The 19787-nt window shown below is 36.8% G+C and overlaps 1 protein-coding gene across 18 annotated transcripts in view; it reads left to right on the top strand.

The window, feature by feature from the left end:
- N4BP2 (NEDD4 binding protein 2) overlaps window positions 1–19787 on the top strand; it is a 44813-nt gene that overhangs the window by 5616 nt on the left and 19410 nt on the right. For 4 of the 18 annotated variants that reach the window (XM_068943102.1, XM_068943105.1, XM_068943106.1 and 1 more), the window contains 9 exons: window positions 1953–2075; window positions 2378–2551; window positions 3241–3368; window positions 8905–9244; window positions 11197–12448; window positions 13327–13451; window positions 14663–14751; window positions 17093–17169; window positions 19301–19456. In XM_068943102.1, coding sequence (XP_068799203.1) covers window positions 9025–9244; window positions 11197–12448; window positions 13327–13451; window positions 14663–14751; window positions 17093–17169; window positions 19301–19456 — 1919 coding nt within the window. In that variant the 5' untranslated portion in view covers window positions 1953–2075; window positions 2378–2551; window positions 3241–3368; window positions 8905–9024. Of the gene's footprint in view, window positions 1–1952; window positions 2076–2377; window positions 2552–3240; window positions 3369–4655; window positions 4739–8904; window positions 9449–11196; window positions 12449–13326; window positions 13452–14662; window positions 14752–17092; window positions 17170–19300; window positions 19457–19787 lie in introns of all 18 variants that reach the window. The other 14 variants (XM_068943104.1, XM_068943107.1, XM_068943110.1 and 11 more) reach the window with 11 other exon arrangements.

The following is a 19787-nucleotide window of genomic DNA, read 5'->3' as shown; positions in this document are numbered from 1 at the left end:
CTAGTTTCATCTGAAAAAAGTCCAGCAATGGGAGAAAGAACAGTGAAAGAGGAGCACAAAGGCAGTAGTCCTTAACAAGCAGAGCCTGCTGCTGGAAAATGCACTTTCTAGTGACTGTTGTGTATTCCATCTTTCCTCATCCTACCTCCCTGCTTTAATCATGTGCAGCTGGCAGGAGATCTACGAGTCTTTGAGAGAGAGCCTTTCTGGGAGCTTGTGCTCAGTTGTAAGGAGCGCCTGCAAGAAAAGCAGCTTCCCAGCTTAAAAGGGAACGGCATGGTGTGGAGTGTGACAGTTTCTGTCACCTGTCAAACAGCAGCGGACTGCCACCGCAGGTTAACTTCCACTGCTCTTGACAGGCAGAGGAGAGCCTTTGAGCTGTTCCTAGCCAACAGGGCCCTTCTCTTTCTGAAGGTTGTATTTACTTCCTTATCATCTACTTTAGACCTGTGTGTGCTATTTTTGCACTCTTGAACTTTATTTATACTTGATGGACAAGGTTTTTGTTTCTTACTCGAAGCAAGTTTTCTTTTCTGTTATCATGAAAAAATCCGTCTATGGTACAGGCCATGCACAGGGCTTAAAAATCACAAAGGCATGGGGAAAAAAACTCAAGCAGAGCGGATTACATAAAGCAAGTGTATTGAGATAAGTGAGTCAATGTCTTGCACTTGGAAAGAATTTTATTTTAAAAACAGGACCATAGTTAAAACTGTTGAAATAGAAAAAGCCCTCTGAACAATCAGTGAAAATAACACTGAGTGGGAGGAGGAGAAGAGCAGAGAAGATGCTTTAAGTGTTTTTAAAAGCTCTTCGTCTCTAGCTGGATATAGATTTTTGCATTAAATAACAAATTGTGCAAGTGGCCTGTTCTGTTACTAACTGTAAACAGAGATGAAAGAATGCAAAAGGGACCCAGACTGTTTCCTTTTGCTACTCTTAGGCTTATTTTGGAAAATCTGGGAGGCATTTCCTTTTTCTTCTTCCTTGCTTTACCTTGTGGTTTTTAGAGAGGAGACTTGGACGTTGTCCATAATGCAAACCTTGTTGTATGAACAGAACTAGAGAATACAGTGATTGGGTGTCAGTTTGGTTTTGTTAGCTGCTGTTATGTCTGTGCTTCTTTTTAGATACTTGCTTGTTTTGCGCCATTTGTAAGACTTAAAAAGGGGGGGGGGGAGAAATCTGGAAATAACTTTTGTATTTTTATGCATTTGTTACACAGTCCAATTCAGAAAGCCGAAATTTGAGAAGAGGAAAGAATGTAGTGTTACACTGCTCTCAGCTACACTTCAGCCTCATCTTCCTGTTCTGGGCTGAATTTATATTTCAGGGTTAAAATGTTTTGTAAAATTACTGAATGGCTCTTCTCTCTCTCCTGTTGTGGTTTTGGTAGTTTTGTGCAGCTTTGGTGAAGCCGTGTGTTTGAGAGTGGGGAAAACAGTGTTCTCTGCCTGCAACCTGTCCATCATTTTGTAAATTTAGATCCTCTCTGTGAAGCTCTCGCTTATATTAAACGTTCTTTGTGTTTTGATCACTGTTATTAATGCTTTGGAGAAATGGAATGTGGTTAGGTGCGACACTGGAGACAGGTTTCTCTGTTTCTTGAGAAGATTCCTTGAAAGAAACTGGGCCATCAACCATCCATTTTAGGAGTATGTCAGAATATTTGTTTGAATTTCTCTTTCTGGTGTAGGTGTGTATCTTCATAGTTTTTTCTTTTTAATTGATTTTAATTTGAAAGCACCACTCTGCCATTAGGAAATTGAGCTCTAGCTTAATACATGCGTACACTGGAATGAAGTCAGGCTTTGAATGGATCTAACTGATCTCCACTGTGGACACAGTAGTTTAGGACTTTTCAGCTTTAATGAATGGAAGTGCAGTTTTCTAGCATAATTAGAACATTACAAATTAATGATTTATCAGTAAGTAATATATTCTGCTTTCAGTGTACCAGGATTTCTTTGCCTAATTCCCCACATGATGGAATGAATCTTCTCATATCCATGCTGGCCATGAAAACATTTTCAAGATGGTTAAGAGTTGTGATGAGGAGCCAAGTGGAAGGACAAGTGAGGAAACTTATTTAATTACCAATTCATTCTGTTGTCTGTTGTTTCTTTACCTGAGATAAGTCAACTTTTTTAGATGAGAAATCCGTATCTGAAATCAAGTAGATAGTCTTATCCTTAGCAAAACTTACACCTGAGTGCAGCTTGGCATTCTAGGTAGTTTTTCAGTAAGATGTTCGTGTGCTTAATCTATTCAAAAATGTATATGTTTTGCTCAGTGTTAAAACTTTGCCTGAAATTACATGGTAATTCATGGAACAACCTATCAGTTTTAATTTATATTCTGATAATTTCTTTGTCAGGAGGGAGCACCCACTTCTTCTGACATCTAATTTATGTGTTCGACAGTATGGTTTCCTGACAGAAGAGCGCATTATATTTTTTAACTGCAAAATCTTTATTAGATGTGCCATCAGCGCTGGTTTTCAAAAGATGAAAAGGGACCCGCTACAGGGCAACTCAGCGAAGCTCAAAATGTAAGTTCTATACTATTATTATTTTATTTGAATTGCAAATACAGGTTTTTTTTCAGTCTCTAGAACGTCAGTCTATTTCTAAAGCTAGAAGATGGAAACGAACATTGCACAATAAATATTTTACATAGTTTGAAAGTCAAAAAATGGTTAAAAATACTCTTTTATGTGAATGCAGTTATCTTCCGTAAATTGCTCAGAGGAACTTAAAAATATATATAAATCAAGCAACTTTGGTCATATTGATTGAAAGTGACATTAGGTAAAGGCTGGATTTTGATGGCTTATTTATCATTTGAGCTTGGTTATAGTCAAACTGAAAACTTCCTGTGCTGCAGAATGCTTTTAGTAAATCTTGAGCAGTGCTGAGAATATGTTTATGGTCTGCTTGTTTCAAGAATAAGTTCTCCTGTTGACATATATGTGTTTGGAGGATTGTGAGGATTGTTTTACTTAGATTTTTGTTTAGGTGGTTTTAAGTATTTGTAATTCTTTGGTTTGTGTGTCAAAGAAAGATTTCAATTCAAACTTTTCTAAGGAAAACTTACATTTACCTTAACATAAAGTTTAAGTAAAGTTACGATTAGCTTTGTCTGTGTTTGAGCATGGGTTTCACCCTACAATGTTCGCTTTACCTAAGAAGAAACTACCTACTAAAATTTTCAATACAAATGTTGTTTCCATTTCCGTAGCCCTTACCTAGGGGTCTCTCACCTGAATTGAAGAAAAGGACTTCAGCAGTTTAAAGTGTGATTCCCAGATGTCTGCTACCCTTTGGCTGGAAGCTACCTTTAGTGCAGGCGGTGGAGAGAAACATCTGGTATGGTAGTACAAACACCGTTTGTTAATAGCTGAAGTAATAGCTAATCTTTCATGCTCCAGAGTTAATGTTTTTCTCTGAACGTGTTCAGGCTGAATCTCGTAAGCATACTACTAGTATCAACACTTGTTTAAACTAAATCAATGATCATTTTATTTTGCAAACAGCTTCTGTAAGATTTTAAGTATTGGCATTGGCCTGATGTTATGAGCTGATTACTTTCATGCAAAATGGCTGGTATCTTCCCTGCTCTCCATATTGCTGCTTTCTGCAATAGCAAACCACAAGGTTGGTGGGTCTCAAGGCCACGATTAAATTTTTTTCATAAAACAATTCATAGTCATTGTATTTCACTGAGACAATAACTTAACTCTCCTTTGCTTTGTCAGGAAGGCTGGTATGGTATTATTTTAATACAGATGTTTAACTGATCCCTTCTAACGCTCACTAGCATGTTTAGGCTCTTTATTGTATGAGAAGTCTGACTAGGATGGCTGTTATACTCCAGCTACTTTGTATTAATTTTTTCTATGGACAACTGTATTAATGAAAATAAAATGGATCCTTTTGGAGCATGTTTCTGCAAGGGAATTACTTTGCAATAGTTACAGTAATTTAAATTCACGCCCTGCCTTATGGGAGAATTTTCTTATGTACTTTCCCCCAGACTATAATGTGCAGTCAATTAGGTTATCAATTTAAAAATCAGAGTGCAAAAAATGGAGGTGAAAAAAGGTTAGATATTTTTCCTCTTATGTGTAATTGACAGACACTTTGCATTTATTAACTTATTAACAACATTGGTCCCTTTTTTTTTTTTTTCCTCCTCCTAGTGAAGTATGGACACAATCTAAAACCTAGTTTTTGAAACTTGTTTTCCTCTTCACTGGAAGGGAAAGCTGAATGTGGTTAGTAAGATGCTGGGATAGAAACTTGAGCTTTTTGTCCATCCCTTTGCTGTGTGAGGCAGGTCACTTCTCTATGCTTTATTGTTCTGTCTATGAAACAGAAGAGAAAAAGGTGTTGTGTTGGGTTAATTAGATTGATGTTTGTCTGTTTGTGTAGTGATTGGCTTGCCTATAATGGCTGCTGATCCCTGGCTATATGTTTCCATGCATGACAATGTCTGTGCTTTGTCCGTCCAGCTCCTTAGGGGTAGCAAGGCTGAAGCGGGCAATATCTTAAGCTCATAATCTACTCCTAAAAAAAACAAAATCTGGCCACCTAGAATGTTTGCTGATGTTAAAGCATCCTGAGCTGATAAGTCTTCTACTTTTTCTTTTCCAGGTTGTTAAAATTTGAAAGTCATTTTATAGAGGATGCCAGTCTCTTAGTATCTCTTTTATACTTCAGATTGCTTGATTAAGAAGGTAATTTTCATGCAAGTAGATTTTTGTATATATGCTTACTTTTAGCAGCTGAACTATATTGGGAGAAGATCCTTAACATCAGGAGATGTGTAGTTTTGAGGAAGAGAGGGAGATGCTTGTGGTTTTTTTTTGTTAATTTTTTTGTTGTTTTTTTAAAGGTGAAGTTGAGAGCACTCACAGGAGTATTGCTTTTCATCAGTGCTGAGATGAAACAGCTGTTTGCTTTAATTGGGTGTGTGTAGAACGGAGGTACCCAGAATTGACTAGTGAATCTCCGAATATATTGCAGCCTCTGGCTAATTGTCTAGAATTCCATTTCACTGTGTTCAGCATAGCCCTGCTTGCTCTTCTAAATCATTATGGTATTACAACTCCCTTTTAATCTTGGAAAAAAATCTCCTCTGTAGCTAACTGCAAACTGACTTATATTATATTACTCAGAACCTGCAAATGTGACTGACCTGCAAGTTTGACTGTTGAAGCAGTCTAAGAGTCTTGACTCTTAGATTATAGAAAATTATTTCTGTTTTCTTAGTAAACCAATTTTCCAAAAGAGAAATTTGAATATCTGAAAATACAAGCCCCTAGTTAATGTTCTCTTTAAAGTTCAGGACACGCTCTTAAAAAAAGCAAGTGAATAATTTTTCCTTTCAGTTGAGTATATTAGCATTATCTCTTATGTAGTATAATTTGAGAGTGTAATAAGAGTACCGTGTGCTTTATATGGTCACAGGCTTCTATTTTTGTATACTTTCATTGTGCTTGGTAATAGCTACAGAGATATTACCTAGGAATTACACTGACGATATGGTAGTAAACAAAGGAGCTTCTGTCAGAATATCTGTCTGCAATATTGGCCATGGTAAATACCTTATTTAAAAAGAAATCATGGCAATGTTGATCTGTCGTTTTGGTAGGTTTAAGAATTTATAGAATTTTGCTAAGACTTGCAAGATTGAGTAATGGGATAGTGTTGATTTGTGCTTTGATCTAGTACATCTGGACGCAGTGCAAGTCACCAGGCTTTGAGCTATGTGCAAATTCTGAGGTGACCAGTGTCTTTTCTGCCTGTTAAGTCTTCACTGAATTGTTTACTTCTGGCTGCTTTGTAGTCTACGAATTTCTTTGCAAAATCTAGGAGTTTTTCAAAATTATCCAGACAATGAGTCAAAGAACTTAATTTTTTCAAGATTACGAAAAGCACATTTTCATTTTGATACCTGTTCTTTTATTAGGGGCAAAACAAGCTTCAGTTCAGAAATAGCTGTCCAAGAAAATAAATGAAAAGTTCTGAACAGATCAGTAAACTTGCAATAAAATATATTCTATCGCAAATAATTGCAAGTTTAAGAATATTTTGTTTTCTGAACTAAAGAGAAAAGTAATAAAATATGTTTTGAAGAATTTCTTAATCTGTAGAAGGAAAAGTTGGTTTCAGAAAACCAGAGGTTACATTTTAAGTAAAGCAGGGAGGAAAGACAGATGTGGATCTGTTTCTTAAGTACCTACTTGATCTAAATCTCCGTGTTTATTTCAGCCTTTTCCTCCGTAATATGTTGGACAGAAGATTAAGAAATCTGGGATCAGCAAGAAGTCTAACACTTAAAATTTGCTTTTATTAGATTTTTAAAATTCTGTTAAATTAAAAAGCTTTACTTTTTTACTGTGAATTTTTCTATTATATTTTCCTTATTTCTCTCTAATGATATCAAAGATTTGTAGTAACGCATTGACAAGATTTTTAGGTTTTAGGATTACTTCAACAGAAGCTTAGCTTGAAAACAAGAGTTATGATCATTGCTAATATAAGCAAAATCTTTTCCTATAAAACACAATATTCTTTGTAGCATGTTAATAGTAAAAAAAAATAAAGTGTTGGTGGTGTTGCAATGGCATACGAGGATGAGAAAAGTGGTAGTGGGTATAGTGGCATTAACTGCAATAAACGGTTTAGGCCTCGATAATACTGAAGCAATGCTATGTGTTGATTTAGATTCATGCAGACTTAAGTGTGTGTTATGCAGACTTAAGTGTGTGTTTTTTGTTAGTTTGTTAGTGTAAAGCATCTTAATATGTAATGGGTTATATAGTCCAATGTATGTAGTACCTGGGAAAGGAAGATACCGCAGCAAAGTAAGAAAATAGGTTATTAAAAGACCTAGTTAAAGAGCATGTCTCTTAGCAGCAGTTCCTTAAAGGATTGATTTTATTATAAGGGACTTGGATGGAAATGTTAGCAACACTTGGAATGTTCTGGTTAAAATCTCTTGCTGTTTAGTAATATCAAGGTGTGTGAATAGCTTCTGCCTTGCAGGATCTTTCCTCTGTCATTGAACCTGTTTGTTATAGTGAAGAACAGTCACATTTTTAAGCTCTGACACGTTTTACTTGAAGTTAGTTATGTCTCAACCTGTTTTACAGGCTGGAGAATGAATCAAATAAGAATACAAGTTTGAAATCCATGACTTGCTGTAACTTTGTTTCTCTCTCTTGTCTCTCTCTCTCTTTTTTTATTGTTTTGCTTAAATATTTTTTGTTTCCTAGACTGGTGTTCTACAAGTAAACATGCTGACTTTCAATCAGATAATCGAAGGTTGGCTAATCAGAGATTAACCTAAAAAAGTATAATTAGAAAACATAGCTACAGTTGTCGCAGCTCAATCTGGCTAGCCAGCATTTTCCATGGTTGTATGTCCTTATTTTTGGAAGTCTCTCTCTTCCTTTTCCTGTGCATTGTTTACCTTCTGTCATGTATTTCATTCTTCCTTGACCTCTTCATTGTTTGACATGTCTCATCCACCTAAGGTCCAAACACACACGGTAGAAACAGATCCTGGAGTTGTCTGTTTTTCTTAAGGAAAAAAAAAAAAAGTTATGACTTGGGAGTATGAGTCCATCTGTTTGTAAATGATACTTCTTATAGTTATTGGAAGAGATTGCTAGAGAAGAGTGGGGAAGTGCTATCAGAATCTCGCACTGATCTGGCATTGCCATTTGTGTGCCAGTGATTCAGGGAGGAAAGAACTGCTTAGTGCTGCCATTGATTTTTTTTTTTTTTTTTTTCCTGTACATGTTAAATTGTTCATCACTGGCAAAATAAACTATATGGAAGGAGGCGTTTTATGTCCTGCTCAGTAATTGTTATTATCAGACAGCGAGTCTTCACTGTAATTCAGACTATAGAGTCTCATATTTACCAAAGTTTGTTAGTCTACTGAATAGTTCTTTGTAAAACTTAATAATTTTAAGTTTAGTATTATGAGCTTCACTAGAACACAATAGAGCTCTGACTTTATTTAATATGAAGAAAAAACTGAAATCATACTGTTTGCTTATACTTCAATAAGTAATTGCTTTCCTTTTCTATGCGGAAGTGGTGTAATAATTGCAGTGATTTTAGATGCCATGATTTTTTAACTTAAGAGTATTCAAAGGTTTTATGGAAGAAGTGGGGGAGGAGGGCAGAAGCCTCTTCTCACTTCATGATTCTCGCTTCAACATCTGAAGTGTTTTCAACAACTAAACCCCAAGAATCACAGAATCGTTGAGACTGGAAGGTGGTTCTGGAGATCACTTAGTCTAACCTGCTACTCAGAGTGGGCTCATCTAGAGAACCGCGTCCAGTTGGGGTTTGAATATCTCCAACAGTGACTCCAGAACCTCTGGGCAATCTGTACCAGTTTTTGAACACTGAACAACTTCAATTGTTTACTTTGAAATATCAGGAATGGAAAAAAACAGTCATGTTTTAGAGGACTTCTAGATGCTCTGGAGATGTTTATTATGTTTTCCCATACTTCTGTAAGAGGAGCAAAGGTTCTGAATTTTTAACAGAAAATAACTTTTCTGTAATGTTAGCTCATCATCAGTAGGTATTAACAGAGAAATATTTTGAAATATCTGCCTTGTATCACTTCCTTCACTTTTCTGGACTTTTAAAACTCAATTTTATTTGTTTTACTTTCCAGACATAGATTGAATATCAAGCTAGGTGGAAAATAAGCCTGCTATTTTGTTACCAGCCATTCAAAAGAAGAAAGCAACCTCCTACAAAATGCTTTTCTGGATACTTATGGATTTTTTTGATCTTTTAGCTATCTTAAGAGCAGACATGTGGAAATGTGACTGTGTATCTTCTAAAAAATTCTCCATTCCCTTCCTTCTAGGTCTGCCATTTGTGATGTGCCCTTCCTGGTTAGGACAGGTTTCTTGCGATTTCTGAGCTTGGTACTGTCAAACGCAGGTGGACAAAATAAAACAAAAACAAGCTTATTTTGGAAAACAAAATGCCACGGAAAAGGAAAACTGGTGGGAGTCCCTCTAGGAGAAATGGGAATTTTGACAGAACTCCTGTTGCTGTATTCCATCAAGGGGACCCAAGACCTTCAGAATCACAAGCGATGTACAGTGTCAATAAGGAAGAGCTCTTCAACAGCATGTCAGAAATGTTTTCTGATCTGGATCCTAGTGTAGTTTATATGGTTTTGTCTGAATGTGATTTTAAAGGTAAATAAAATACAACTGGCATTATAGTTTTGTTGCATATGCAGACAGCTCTTAAATAAGGCAGCTCCAGAAAACGTGGTGTGGGAGTTGCAAGCATATTTGTCAGTTTAGCTTTTAAAGAGTAGGTGAGTCATAATATTTTGAAATCTTCTACCTCTTCCCAAGCAAGATTCTCCCAAGTTGGACAACATTTCTGTGAAGCTGGTGAGTTGCAGTAGCAGTGTGCTCTGTAAATGTAGGCGCAGTTTAGGTGGCTTGTTCTGTGACACAGAGCAGGCAGAGGCAGCGTTGTGAAGAGACTGTCCAGTTTTTCCAGTTAGTTTCTGTGCCATATCAGTTAGGCGCAGAAACTTTCTGCTGGAAGGGTGTATTATGTTCTGCATCACAATTTCTTAAGGCAACAGGATGCAGTGTGTGGTCCTGGCAGCTTTTGCTTAAATGTTTGGGTTGTTCTTTTTTTAAATTCTATTTTGCACCATCATTTTGCGATTTCCACTGAGGATTAGTTTTTGCAGGATAAATTCTGTTTGTCCTGTCAGTTCTCTGCAGCCTTGCTTGAACTGTGTGTCTTCTCCTACAGTCTGCCAAATTACTTACCCACTTCTAGCAGTCTCTTCATTTACGTATCTGTGCCCATTCCTTCTGATGTTTTTGTGGTTTTGAAATTGTCATACATATGAGTTCATTAGTTTATAATAAAAATAATGGGTGAGGTGCTGGATAACAACATCTGAGGAGTTGTTATGGGGGGAAGAGTAAATCGTATGTGGTACATTTTAATCAGTGTGTATCCATATGATCAGATGTGATTAGTTAAGATTTTTCTAAGGACATTTGCAAGGAAGCCAGAGATGGGAATTACTCCTATGTATGAAAGCTAGGCAGCCATTAAAAGGGCTACTTTTATTACTGTTTTTACCTTAGCTAAATTGTGCAGAGTTTAAAACTTAACAGTTTTCTCATGTTGTTTGGCGCTATGATTTTTTTTACTCCTTTTTTTAAATTGGATTTGATGGAATTTTTGATTCATGCCTTGAAGTCTGATAAGATTTACCTTTATCAAAATAATAGCTTTATCTAGAACTTTATTGGAGAATTCAGTGGATATCCTTCTACCTGTCAAGGGATGTCCTGTTGTCCTAATTGTTTAGCATGCATGTTTTTTGCATGCATGGAAACATGTCTGAATTCATTATTATGTTGTCCTTTTAAAACTAGGGAAAAATTTGAAAGATAAGCATTGTCTTTGCATGAATAATAATAGTTAGTCTGGTATAGTAGACAAGGTGGAAAGATCGGGAAGCCTTAAATAAAAGGAACGTGGATCCCACTGTGAAAGAAGAGTTGTACTTTAAAGAACTTTTACTTTTTGCTGCATTGTCCTTCAGAAGAACATGAGCTTAGTTTTAGGTCTCAGCTACTGCATATCCCAGGTTTTCATTTTGTTCAGGCTGATCAGAGGCAATCTATACTTTGTTTAATGACTTTACAAAGAATTAATGCAGATACTGGATTTTTTAGACTGTTAGTTATGACACTTTCAGTTGAGCCTGGTCATAATTAAAGTAATTTTTATACTTATATCTCTTTAATCCTTTCTTAACTGAAATATCTTTCAGTTAATTTCATATTATTTCTCCTATGTGATAAGAGTTAGAAGTAAGCACCCACTTAAACATCTGTTCTGTCCCACTCCAGTTAAACTTAATATTTCTTTAGTCACTTTTCTGCTTATCAGGTTATCATTTTGCAATATATCTCTATTCATTTTTTGTCTTTACCTCTAGTGAGAAAGAGGTCAAGAGGTTTGTGGAAGGTTTATTAAAATGTGAATTGGTAAGCTGTCTGACAGTCTTTTGAATTGTTTTAAGTGCTTGATGTAAAAATAGTATTTACATCAGGTTATGTTGCTTCAGTTGACCATTTTTTATTCTCTTTGCCTTATTCAACAGTAGAAAATGCCATGGATTACCTGCTAGAGCTGTCCACCCATGCGAAAGGAGTGACATCTTCAAAAAACTCAGGTTTTGATTCAGTGCTGTCATCAGTAGCTCTTGTTAATCAGCAGAGGTCTGTCACAAATGAAAGAGCGGGGGAAAGTACTGCAGAAGAAAATAATTCTGAAGAAACAGAAGAGCTCCTGTCACATGATGTACAGCTGACTGAAGAACTGGATTCCTTAATAGAGAATGCTTTTGAGAGATACAGCTTGAGTGATGAATTGCCTAATTCTGCAAATGACCAATTCATACATAAACACACTGTGGAACATGATGGTTCATGGAACCATGATGGTTTTAATGAATTTCCTGAGTGGGAAAAACCTGATGCAGGTTGCAATGCCTTGCTCTTTCCACAGCAAATGGAGCCAAATAATGAAAATTTAGAAAACTTCTGCTGTTCTCAGCCACCTATGAGTGAGCTGAGCATCCACACACAAGTTAGTTCACCAGCTGAATTGGACCCTTTTGCACAGACACTGGGAGATCCTGGTTTGTCAGAAACGCATGTTCATGATGTAGCTCCAGAAATGTATAAGCAGTTGAGTGGAGACTTGTCATGTGGAAATTCTGATCAGACACAAAATACTGTTTCAGAGCATGAAAGTGTGACCGCTCCTTCTGGTCAGTCCTCCCAGAGTCCTCTGGAATTTATAGTAGCTGCCGCTGAAAATCCTAATTCAAAGTGCCTGGAACAGCACAAAGAGGTAATGACTGCCTGCAACAGCCACCAGAGCACTTTTCTCCTGGAGGTGAATGGCTCTCTTGAAAGATCCAGTTTAAAAACACCAAAACTTGCAGATTTTCAGCAATCTCAGCAGAGATATAACTTAAATTTTTCTACTCCATTATGTCAAACTCAGCAACATTGGAATCTCATGGCTCCTCAGTTTTATCCGTCCAGTGGAAGTCACAGCTTTGTAACTCCTGTGGCTGTTAGTCCAGGCCAGTGGAGACCTATTTCAGACTACAAGACTTCTGAAACAAAAGGACTTTTTTTTTCCTCTCCAGTGGTTTCAAATGCGTGGGATAGCAATCCTTCTTTGAAGGTATGGGGAAATCAAGACAGAAACTCAAAACTGAACCTCTCGCAAGCACAGCAGCCACCTGTCTGTCACGTGATGAGAAAAAAGATGCACCTTATAGGTCGAGTACTTGTTCTTCTCAGAGGTGTTCCAGGATCAGGAAAAACATTTTTGGCAAGGTAGAACATCTATATTGTGAGCTTATAAAAGAAGTTGCTTAATTGTCTTGTGGGATTTAGTGCAGGCATAGACAATTTCCTGACATTTGTAAATAGTTATGCTTAAACCCTGATTGGCAATCACATGGTACGGGCAGCATCGTGTGTAATAGTAGTTGCTAAGTTACTTGCAGCTCCTTGACCTCTAGCGGAGACTGAAATAAGAGGTGTTGTCTCTATCTTCTGTCACTGGCCTAAAGATCTGGAGTGAAGTTTATGCCAGCAGAGGATTGGTGCGGTAGTATTGGGCTCTGCTGTGTTCTTCCAGTCCCTATCCAATTTAGGTGTTTTCTTCCAATTAAACGGATGGAGATAACACCAAGTCTGCCTGGGCAGAAATTTCCTTTCCACGCTGGGAAAATTCTTTTAAATTCTTAAAATACTGTTAAGAGAATTTGTGCAAGTAGTGTTTGTTGAACTGGCCAGCTCAAACCCTTGATTTTTTGGTTTTTTCCCTAACTCCCCAAAAGCTTTGATTGTATTTAGACTTCTGTGGTTGGCATGTGAAACATTTGGTTCAATCAAGACTGTACGCATGTCTGCCAGGGCAAAAGTATGTCACTAGACATAGATGGAAAAATCTGGTTTCTTGAAATGAGACTTTAGGAAAGCCTCTAGCAGCTGTTTCCCCTAGATATCTTCAGCTTAGGAGAAAGAGGGAAGTGATTATAGTTCATCTTTGCCCCGAGGATGACCCTTTCCTCGTGTGAATTTGCTCTTTCTGTTCCTGGTAATCAGCCATGCTGTTTTTGTGCAAGAGTCTAAATACATGCGTGGGAGCAATATATTGGATGGAGAGGTGAAGGGGGAAAAACTGTTTACCTCTTGGTCTTTCACAGGGCTTTGCTTGAGGATAACCCAGGTGGAATCATTCTTAGTACTGATGATTACTTTTATAAACATGGACAATACCATTATGATGCCAATTGCTTGGGGGAAGCACATGACTGGAACAGGAAACGAGGTGAGAAATGAAGCAGAGATTAGCTTGCTTATTTACAGTTCAGGGTCTGAATGCTGTTTAAAAAGCTGCCTGTCCTGTAGTGCTTGTGTCACAGGATGAGCATTTATCCTATTTTAGGATTATTTTTAATAAGTGGAGAAAGAATATGAGCACAAACTCAGGAGTGACTTGTTATTACAAGGCGCTTACAAATGCCGGTGTCTATGTCAAAGGATTTTTTTTTTTTCTTCAGATTCTGTCATGGTATGTATTTTGGGTTGTGTCCCATTTCTGAAGGGCTAGTCTTTGCCATCTCCCAATAATATTTCTTCTAAGATTAAGATGAGCAATTATATATGCATATGCAATAGGTAGTGAGCATGTTGATACAAATAACACCTACACAGAATTTTCCTTCTCTTAATTTTTTTTCTCTTCAGCAAGTGTTGACAAATTTAAAACAAAAACTGTAGGAACAAGACAGAAGAAATGATGAATGATGTTTTTACTGTAATCAGTGTGTTTTTTTTGATGTTGGTTTCCACTAAACTCTCCATGAAACAGCTATTTTCAAGCTTTTATTTGCCAAGTTTGAACCATGATCACTTTCCTGCTGTCAAATTTCTAACCTGCGAAAAAATGGGTTAATAAGAAATGTATGATTCAATGATAACTTTGATTGTTCAGACTCATTGTAACGTAGCTACAGAAAGACGATGCTCTATCACAAAGGTAGTGATTCTAAACATTTTCCTACTGTATATTTTAAAAAATTACAATAATTCTTTTGATTTTTTTCATATTTTATACAGTTTACAGAGTGGACTAATCTTAAGACTGTTATAAAGCCAAGAATTTTGTATGCAACAAAGAAGTCCACTTTAAGGTGATCATGTAGTTTTTTTTAGTTTAATTTACTGATTAGTCATCTTGGTGCATTTTACATCTACATTTTCATTCCTTGATTATCATACATATGTTAATTCAGAAGTATAATGCCATATCTCAGTAGTTTTCCATGTGAGGGTGGGGGATTTCTAAAATAAAAAAGCCTTTGGAACAGAAAGTTCAAGCTATGGCAAGAGTTATTTACACAGTGGTTAATCATTATGGAATATTTATTTGAAAAAAAATTAATACAAATTTAGAGGACTGATTGAAAATGTTACGTGTCTACTTTATTACCAAGAGGTTAACTATATCACATTCTTTTGTACGCATGTGTCTTTCAGCCAAAGAAGCATTTGAAAAGAGCATGTCTCCTATAATAATAGACAACACAAACATACAAGCATGGGAGATGAAGCCTTATGTTGCTTTGGTTAGTATGATAACTTGAGCAATGTGAAAGGGGATTGTTGACCAGCATGAGAACATATGTTTTAAAATGCAGTTACTGTTTTCTGTCCAGGTCTTATTTCCCTTCCACAGGGGAGGATATAGCCTGGAGTCAGAAAAGTATCATACAGTATTATATTACATCATGTCATACTCTGCATGCCTGAGTGTTGTGTTGACCTGGCCTAGTTTCTAAGTGACAAATCCAAGTGCATGGTACTTGGAAGCAAATACAACTTTGGTAGAAGAAACTGAATTCTGTTCCTCTCTGTATATTACCAGCAAGATTGTAAGCTGTTTTTTGTTATTACTCATATTAATTAGCGCTGATTGTATATTTGATGCTCTGTGAAACTCAGAAGCTCAGTCTTGTTTGCTTCTATGTCAAATTTAGGATGAGACTATGAACTGACCAGCGGGAAGGCTAATATTTGTGAGGGGAGCTTCGTTCCTTAAAGATTAATCTGAGGATCAAAATTGTATTTATTTGAGAATAAATATAACCTACTGTCAGAAATTCTGTGCCTTAAAGTTGCGTTGTTATAGGGAACTATTATCGATGAGAATTTTCAAAAGCAGTTATCAGATGTTATCTTGCTTGAAAATACACAGATATGGTTAATCATTTTTATTGAAGTGATATAATCAAACTAATGTACCTGCAATATTTTATTAGTAGTGTAGCAAAAAGTGGCTTGCTTTTATTTTGTACTAAGCACATACAATCTCAGTTTAACTTTCAGAGTTGCATTTAATGATGTATATAGCTTGGTGAACTCTGTTCTCCTACTCCAGTTTCTGGATAATCTTTCCTTTTCACTTAATCATCTCTAAATGTATATCAGCGCTTTTAGAGTCTAGCTCTTATTTTGCTGTTGATTGTTCGTCATTTTGGTTGGTAGTTTTTATATATATTTTTTGTTTACAGAACTGCATTATTGAATAAACTTGATTCTGATTAATAGGAAAAAAGTATTAGAGGGAATGTTATACCTTTAGCATAAAATGTTATACCTTTCCATAATATTATGGCATCTAAGTTTTGTTTTAAATAAGTACCATGTGTGCGTGAGGGTGTTGGGAATGAGAGGAGGATAGACTAAACATTCATTAATCATTATGCTGAAAACAATGGGTAGGTTTCCAGTTGGATTTAGCAAAGGAATGAACTGAGGTGAGAACTGATAGTACCTCAGTAAGTGTCTTGCCTTTCTGTGATTTTCTCCTACTCTGGATTTAGACGTATTTTTGGATAGTGCTGGAGGCTTCTGCTACTGCTGCTCATGCTGTACTAGTTTTGTTGATGAATGGATTTCATTCAGCAAGGCTGGACTTCTCAAGAGCCCTGAATTGCTTTTTTAAAGTAGATCATCTGGGATTTTTCCTACACGCATGCAGGAGCCTACGCAGGAAGACGCCAGAATGTATCAGGTCGTAGAACGGACAACTTTTGAGCAGATGCTCTACATGTTCTGCAGGATTAGTGAACAGTGGGACTTGCATCCAGATCATTTTTATTAATAAAATTTCTGATTTTATTATATTTGCTTCTGTTAATATTACTCAAATGAACAGGTTTGTCAGAAAGACAAAAAGTCTCTGATTTTGCTGTATACTGAAAGGTATAACATAAGTTCTTCTGGGAAATGCAGGCTTAGGTAGGGTGATAAGTTTTTCCAAAAACAGGAATGGGAGGAAGAGGCATAGTACTTGCAGTATTTGTCCTGATTAAACTTTGGGCTGCTTTTCTCTCATGATGAGACTAGACCACTATTGCTGCATTAGTGTAACTGCATTACTTCTGTTTTGGAATTGGCTTGCATCTGGTCAGTGAGTTTGTCTCTGTCTTTGACAGACTGTAGAGATGCCTGTAGCATACCTGGAAAGAGGAGATACTCTGCTCTCTGACTTGGGGAGGAGGTAGAACATTTAAAAGGATTATATCAATAAATTAAAAAAAAAAAAGACTGTAAACAGTATGGTTTTTTGTGTGTGTGTGGCGGGGCTGAACGTTAACTGGAGTTACTTATTTAGATCTGGTATCTATCTGCCTGCATGTGACTGATACTTTACTGTGATCATGGTACGCATTTAAGCTTACGTTAAGAGATGCATATAAATCATATATGTGATTTGAAAAATCTCCATTTATATAATCAGAAATGAACACCAAACAACAATATCTCATTCCAAATATTTAATTTGTTTTGAGAAATGCAAAACCTGCTTTGTTAAAGCTACCTGTTTTTTTTGTATGTTATGTGCTTTTCCATTAAAAAAATGGCTAATTTGTCTTTGATTTGTTTTATATCTGTTTTATTCAGGCTCAGCAGTTCAAATACAAAGTCGTGTTCCGAGAGCCAGAAACTTGGTGGAAGTTTAAACCGAAAGAACTTGAAAGGTAAGAATATGAAGGAAAATGTCTTATTAGATTGTACATGTTTCTTTTTCTGTAAACTTGTATTTTTAAAAATGTGCCACTTAGTACAGTGGCTCATGAGGTAGCAAGAGATCAATGAGGACTTTTGTGATTAAAAAGTAGCTTTCTATTTTTTTTTTTTGCATGCCATATTAACTTTTGCAGGATTTTATACAGTATTATGAGATTTTTGTCCCATCACTTTAACTGCATACAAAAGAAACTGACTATTATTAATAGTGATTATGTAATGCTTTCATGACTGCTCTTTTGCGTTTAAGTTACAGTGGCTGCTCCTTTGGGATCCTGAAGTTGCAAAAATGATGTCAGGTTGTGTCTGTATTTGTATCCAGGTGGTCTGTTGCCTTGGAACATTTCTGCTGCCACTTAGTATAGGGCAATCAGTACATCGTGGACTGAGAGGGGGAAAAAAACCCCTGTGGATCAGCACTTTCTACACTGTCTCTCATAGTATGCTTAGGGCCAAATAGGTGAATTGTGAACTTTATAAATGGATAACAAGGTAGTTAGCAAATTGGCTGGATGCCGGATTCAGAGAAGTTGTGATCAGTCATTTAAAAACAGTCCAAGAGGAGGCTGGTGTCTCTCAGGGATGAATTCTGGGATCAGTACTGTTTAATTTTTTTGACGTGGATGATGTGATGGAGTGCACTCTTAGCAGATTTGCAGATGATACAGTTTTGAGCAGAATAGTTGGTTCAGCATAAAGAAGAAAAGGTTAAGGAAGGATCGTATTGCTGTCTTCAGCTAGCTATTGGGAGGTTATAGAGAAGATTAAATAGGTCTCTAAGCATGCAGGGATAGGACAAGAGGAAACAGACCCAAGTTGGAACGTGGGAAAATTCAATTACATATAAGAATAAAATTTTTAACTCTGAGGGCCGTCGAGTGCTGAAACAGGTTGCCCAGAAAATTTGTGGACTCTCGATCCTGGAGATGTTCAAAACTTGACAGGTAAGGCTCTGTACAGCCTGATCTAGTTGGACCTGCTCTGAGTAGGAGGTGGGACAATGTGACCTCCAGAGGTCCCTTTCAATGTAACTTATTCTGTGATTTTTATCATAAGCTCACATTATGTGTCGTCATTTGAATTTCCATGCTTAGTTTAAAAGTTGTTCACCTTTCAAGGATGGTATGATAGATTTATGTTCTACCATACCTGCTTCCTGTTGACTGGCAATATCTTGCTGCTTTAAAGAGCAGGAGCTCCTCACTCTCAAGCCTAGATGAGACACTCAAATATTTCAGAGAGCTGAGAGTAGCTTTGGATCATTCATAATCCACCCGTCAGTTGTTCTGGGCAACCTTCAACATACATACTACTTCTTACTAACACAGACCTTGTTTTCAGAAAGTAGGGGCAAGTGAGAATCATTTTGGGGTAAAGTGCAATTAGGTAAGATGGAAAGAAAGTCCTCCTTCCTTCTATGGCTAAAACTCAATTGGGACTTTCTTCTGTACCTTCAATTCCTGTTTTGTCATCATAGGCAGGTTTCACTTGTTCTATGCAGAACCACTGCTGATGACGTTGCTAGCTGGTGTATAACAAAATCGGTGGAAATTCCTAGCCAAAGGAAGTTGTCGTGAATAACAGGTGAATAGATTTTCCTCAAGGAGTTCTTAGCTTAGCTTCCTAAGAACTCTTAGCGTTGTTCTAGAGAAGGAAGACTGAATTAGAAATTGTCCCTACCCAGTCTCACTCCCCGCCTTGGAGCCAGTATCTGCTATGGTGTGCTTCTGATACTTATTTGAAGAAGATGCATTATTGGTGCCATTTTTAGATTTTAGTGTTAAGCAAAAGATCCCCTTGCAGAAAAGGGCCACCAGATGGAGTGGAGAAGGCAAGTGGAGCAGCGGTTTGTCTGAGACTCCCTGTTCTAAATGACTTAGCGCACAGATAGAGAAAGAATTGCTGTCTCAGCTTTTGCATTGGCCCCGTGAGTTCTCTGGTCAGTCTTACTGCACACTGAATTTTTTTCTCTTCTCTTTAGTCTCTTTAAAAATACAAATCTGAAATGTTTTTTTAATCTTGCTCTTTCTCTCTCTCTTTCCTTCTCTCTCTCTCTTTTTCTTTTCTTTTTTTTAAATCCAGGCGGAACGTGCATGGTGTATCTAAAGAAAAGATCAAAAGAATGTTGGAACGGTATGAACGCTGCCTTTCTGTTAGTTCTATCTTGAATTCTTCAGTCCCAGACAAATCAGAAGCTGCTGGCTGCAGTGAAGATTCTTGTCAGGAAGAGAGCTCTAGGTTAGATTATTTTATTAGCTTTGTATTCTCAAATAAAAGAATAAAAACTTTGTAGCAGTGGAGCCTGGCTAATGCATTCCAAAAATTAGCTGAAAAGATGCATCACACTTTTTTTTCCTTAATTTTTAAAAATTGAAAGAATTCAGAAATGAACAATTAAGGGATCTAGTCAACTTTCCACTGCTTTTTGAAAATCTTTCAGTAATGCAGCTTCACCTTTCAGCAAGCTAATCTGAGCTGTCTTGCTTGTTCTTGTCTTAGAAAAGTGCTGTTGGATCTATACTGTAATTAAAGACACTTAAAATCTGTAAAAAGCTTTTCAGAAAGAATT

Source organism: Struthio camelus, chromosome 4 (assembly GCF_040807025.1).
Source record: "Struthio camelus isolate bStrCam1 chromosome 4, bStrCam1.hap1, whole genome shotgun sequence".
In the NCBI taxonomy this organism is placed as follows: domain Eukaryota; kingdom Metazoa; phylum Chordata; class Aves; order Struthioniformes; family Struthionidae; genus Struthio; species Struthio camelus.
The sequence above is the reverse complement of the archived record's forward strand: the minus strand, read 5'-3'. Positions and strand labels throughout refer to the sequence as shown.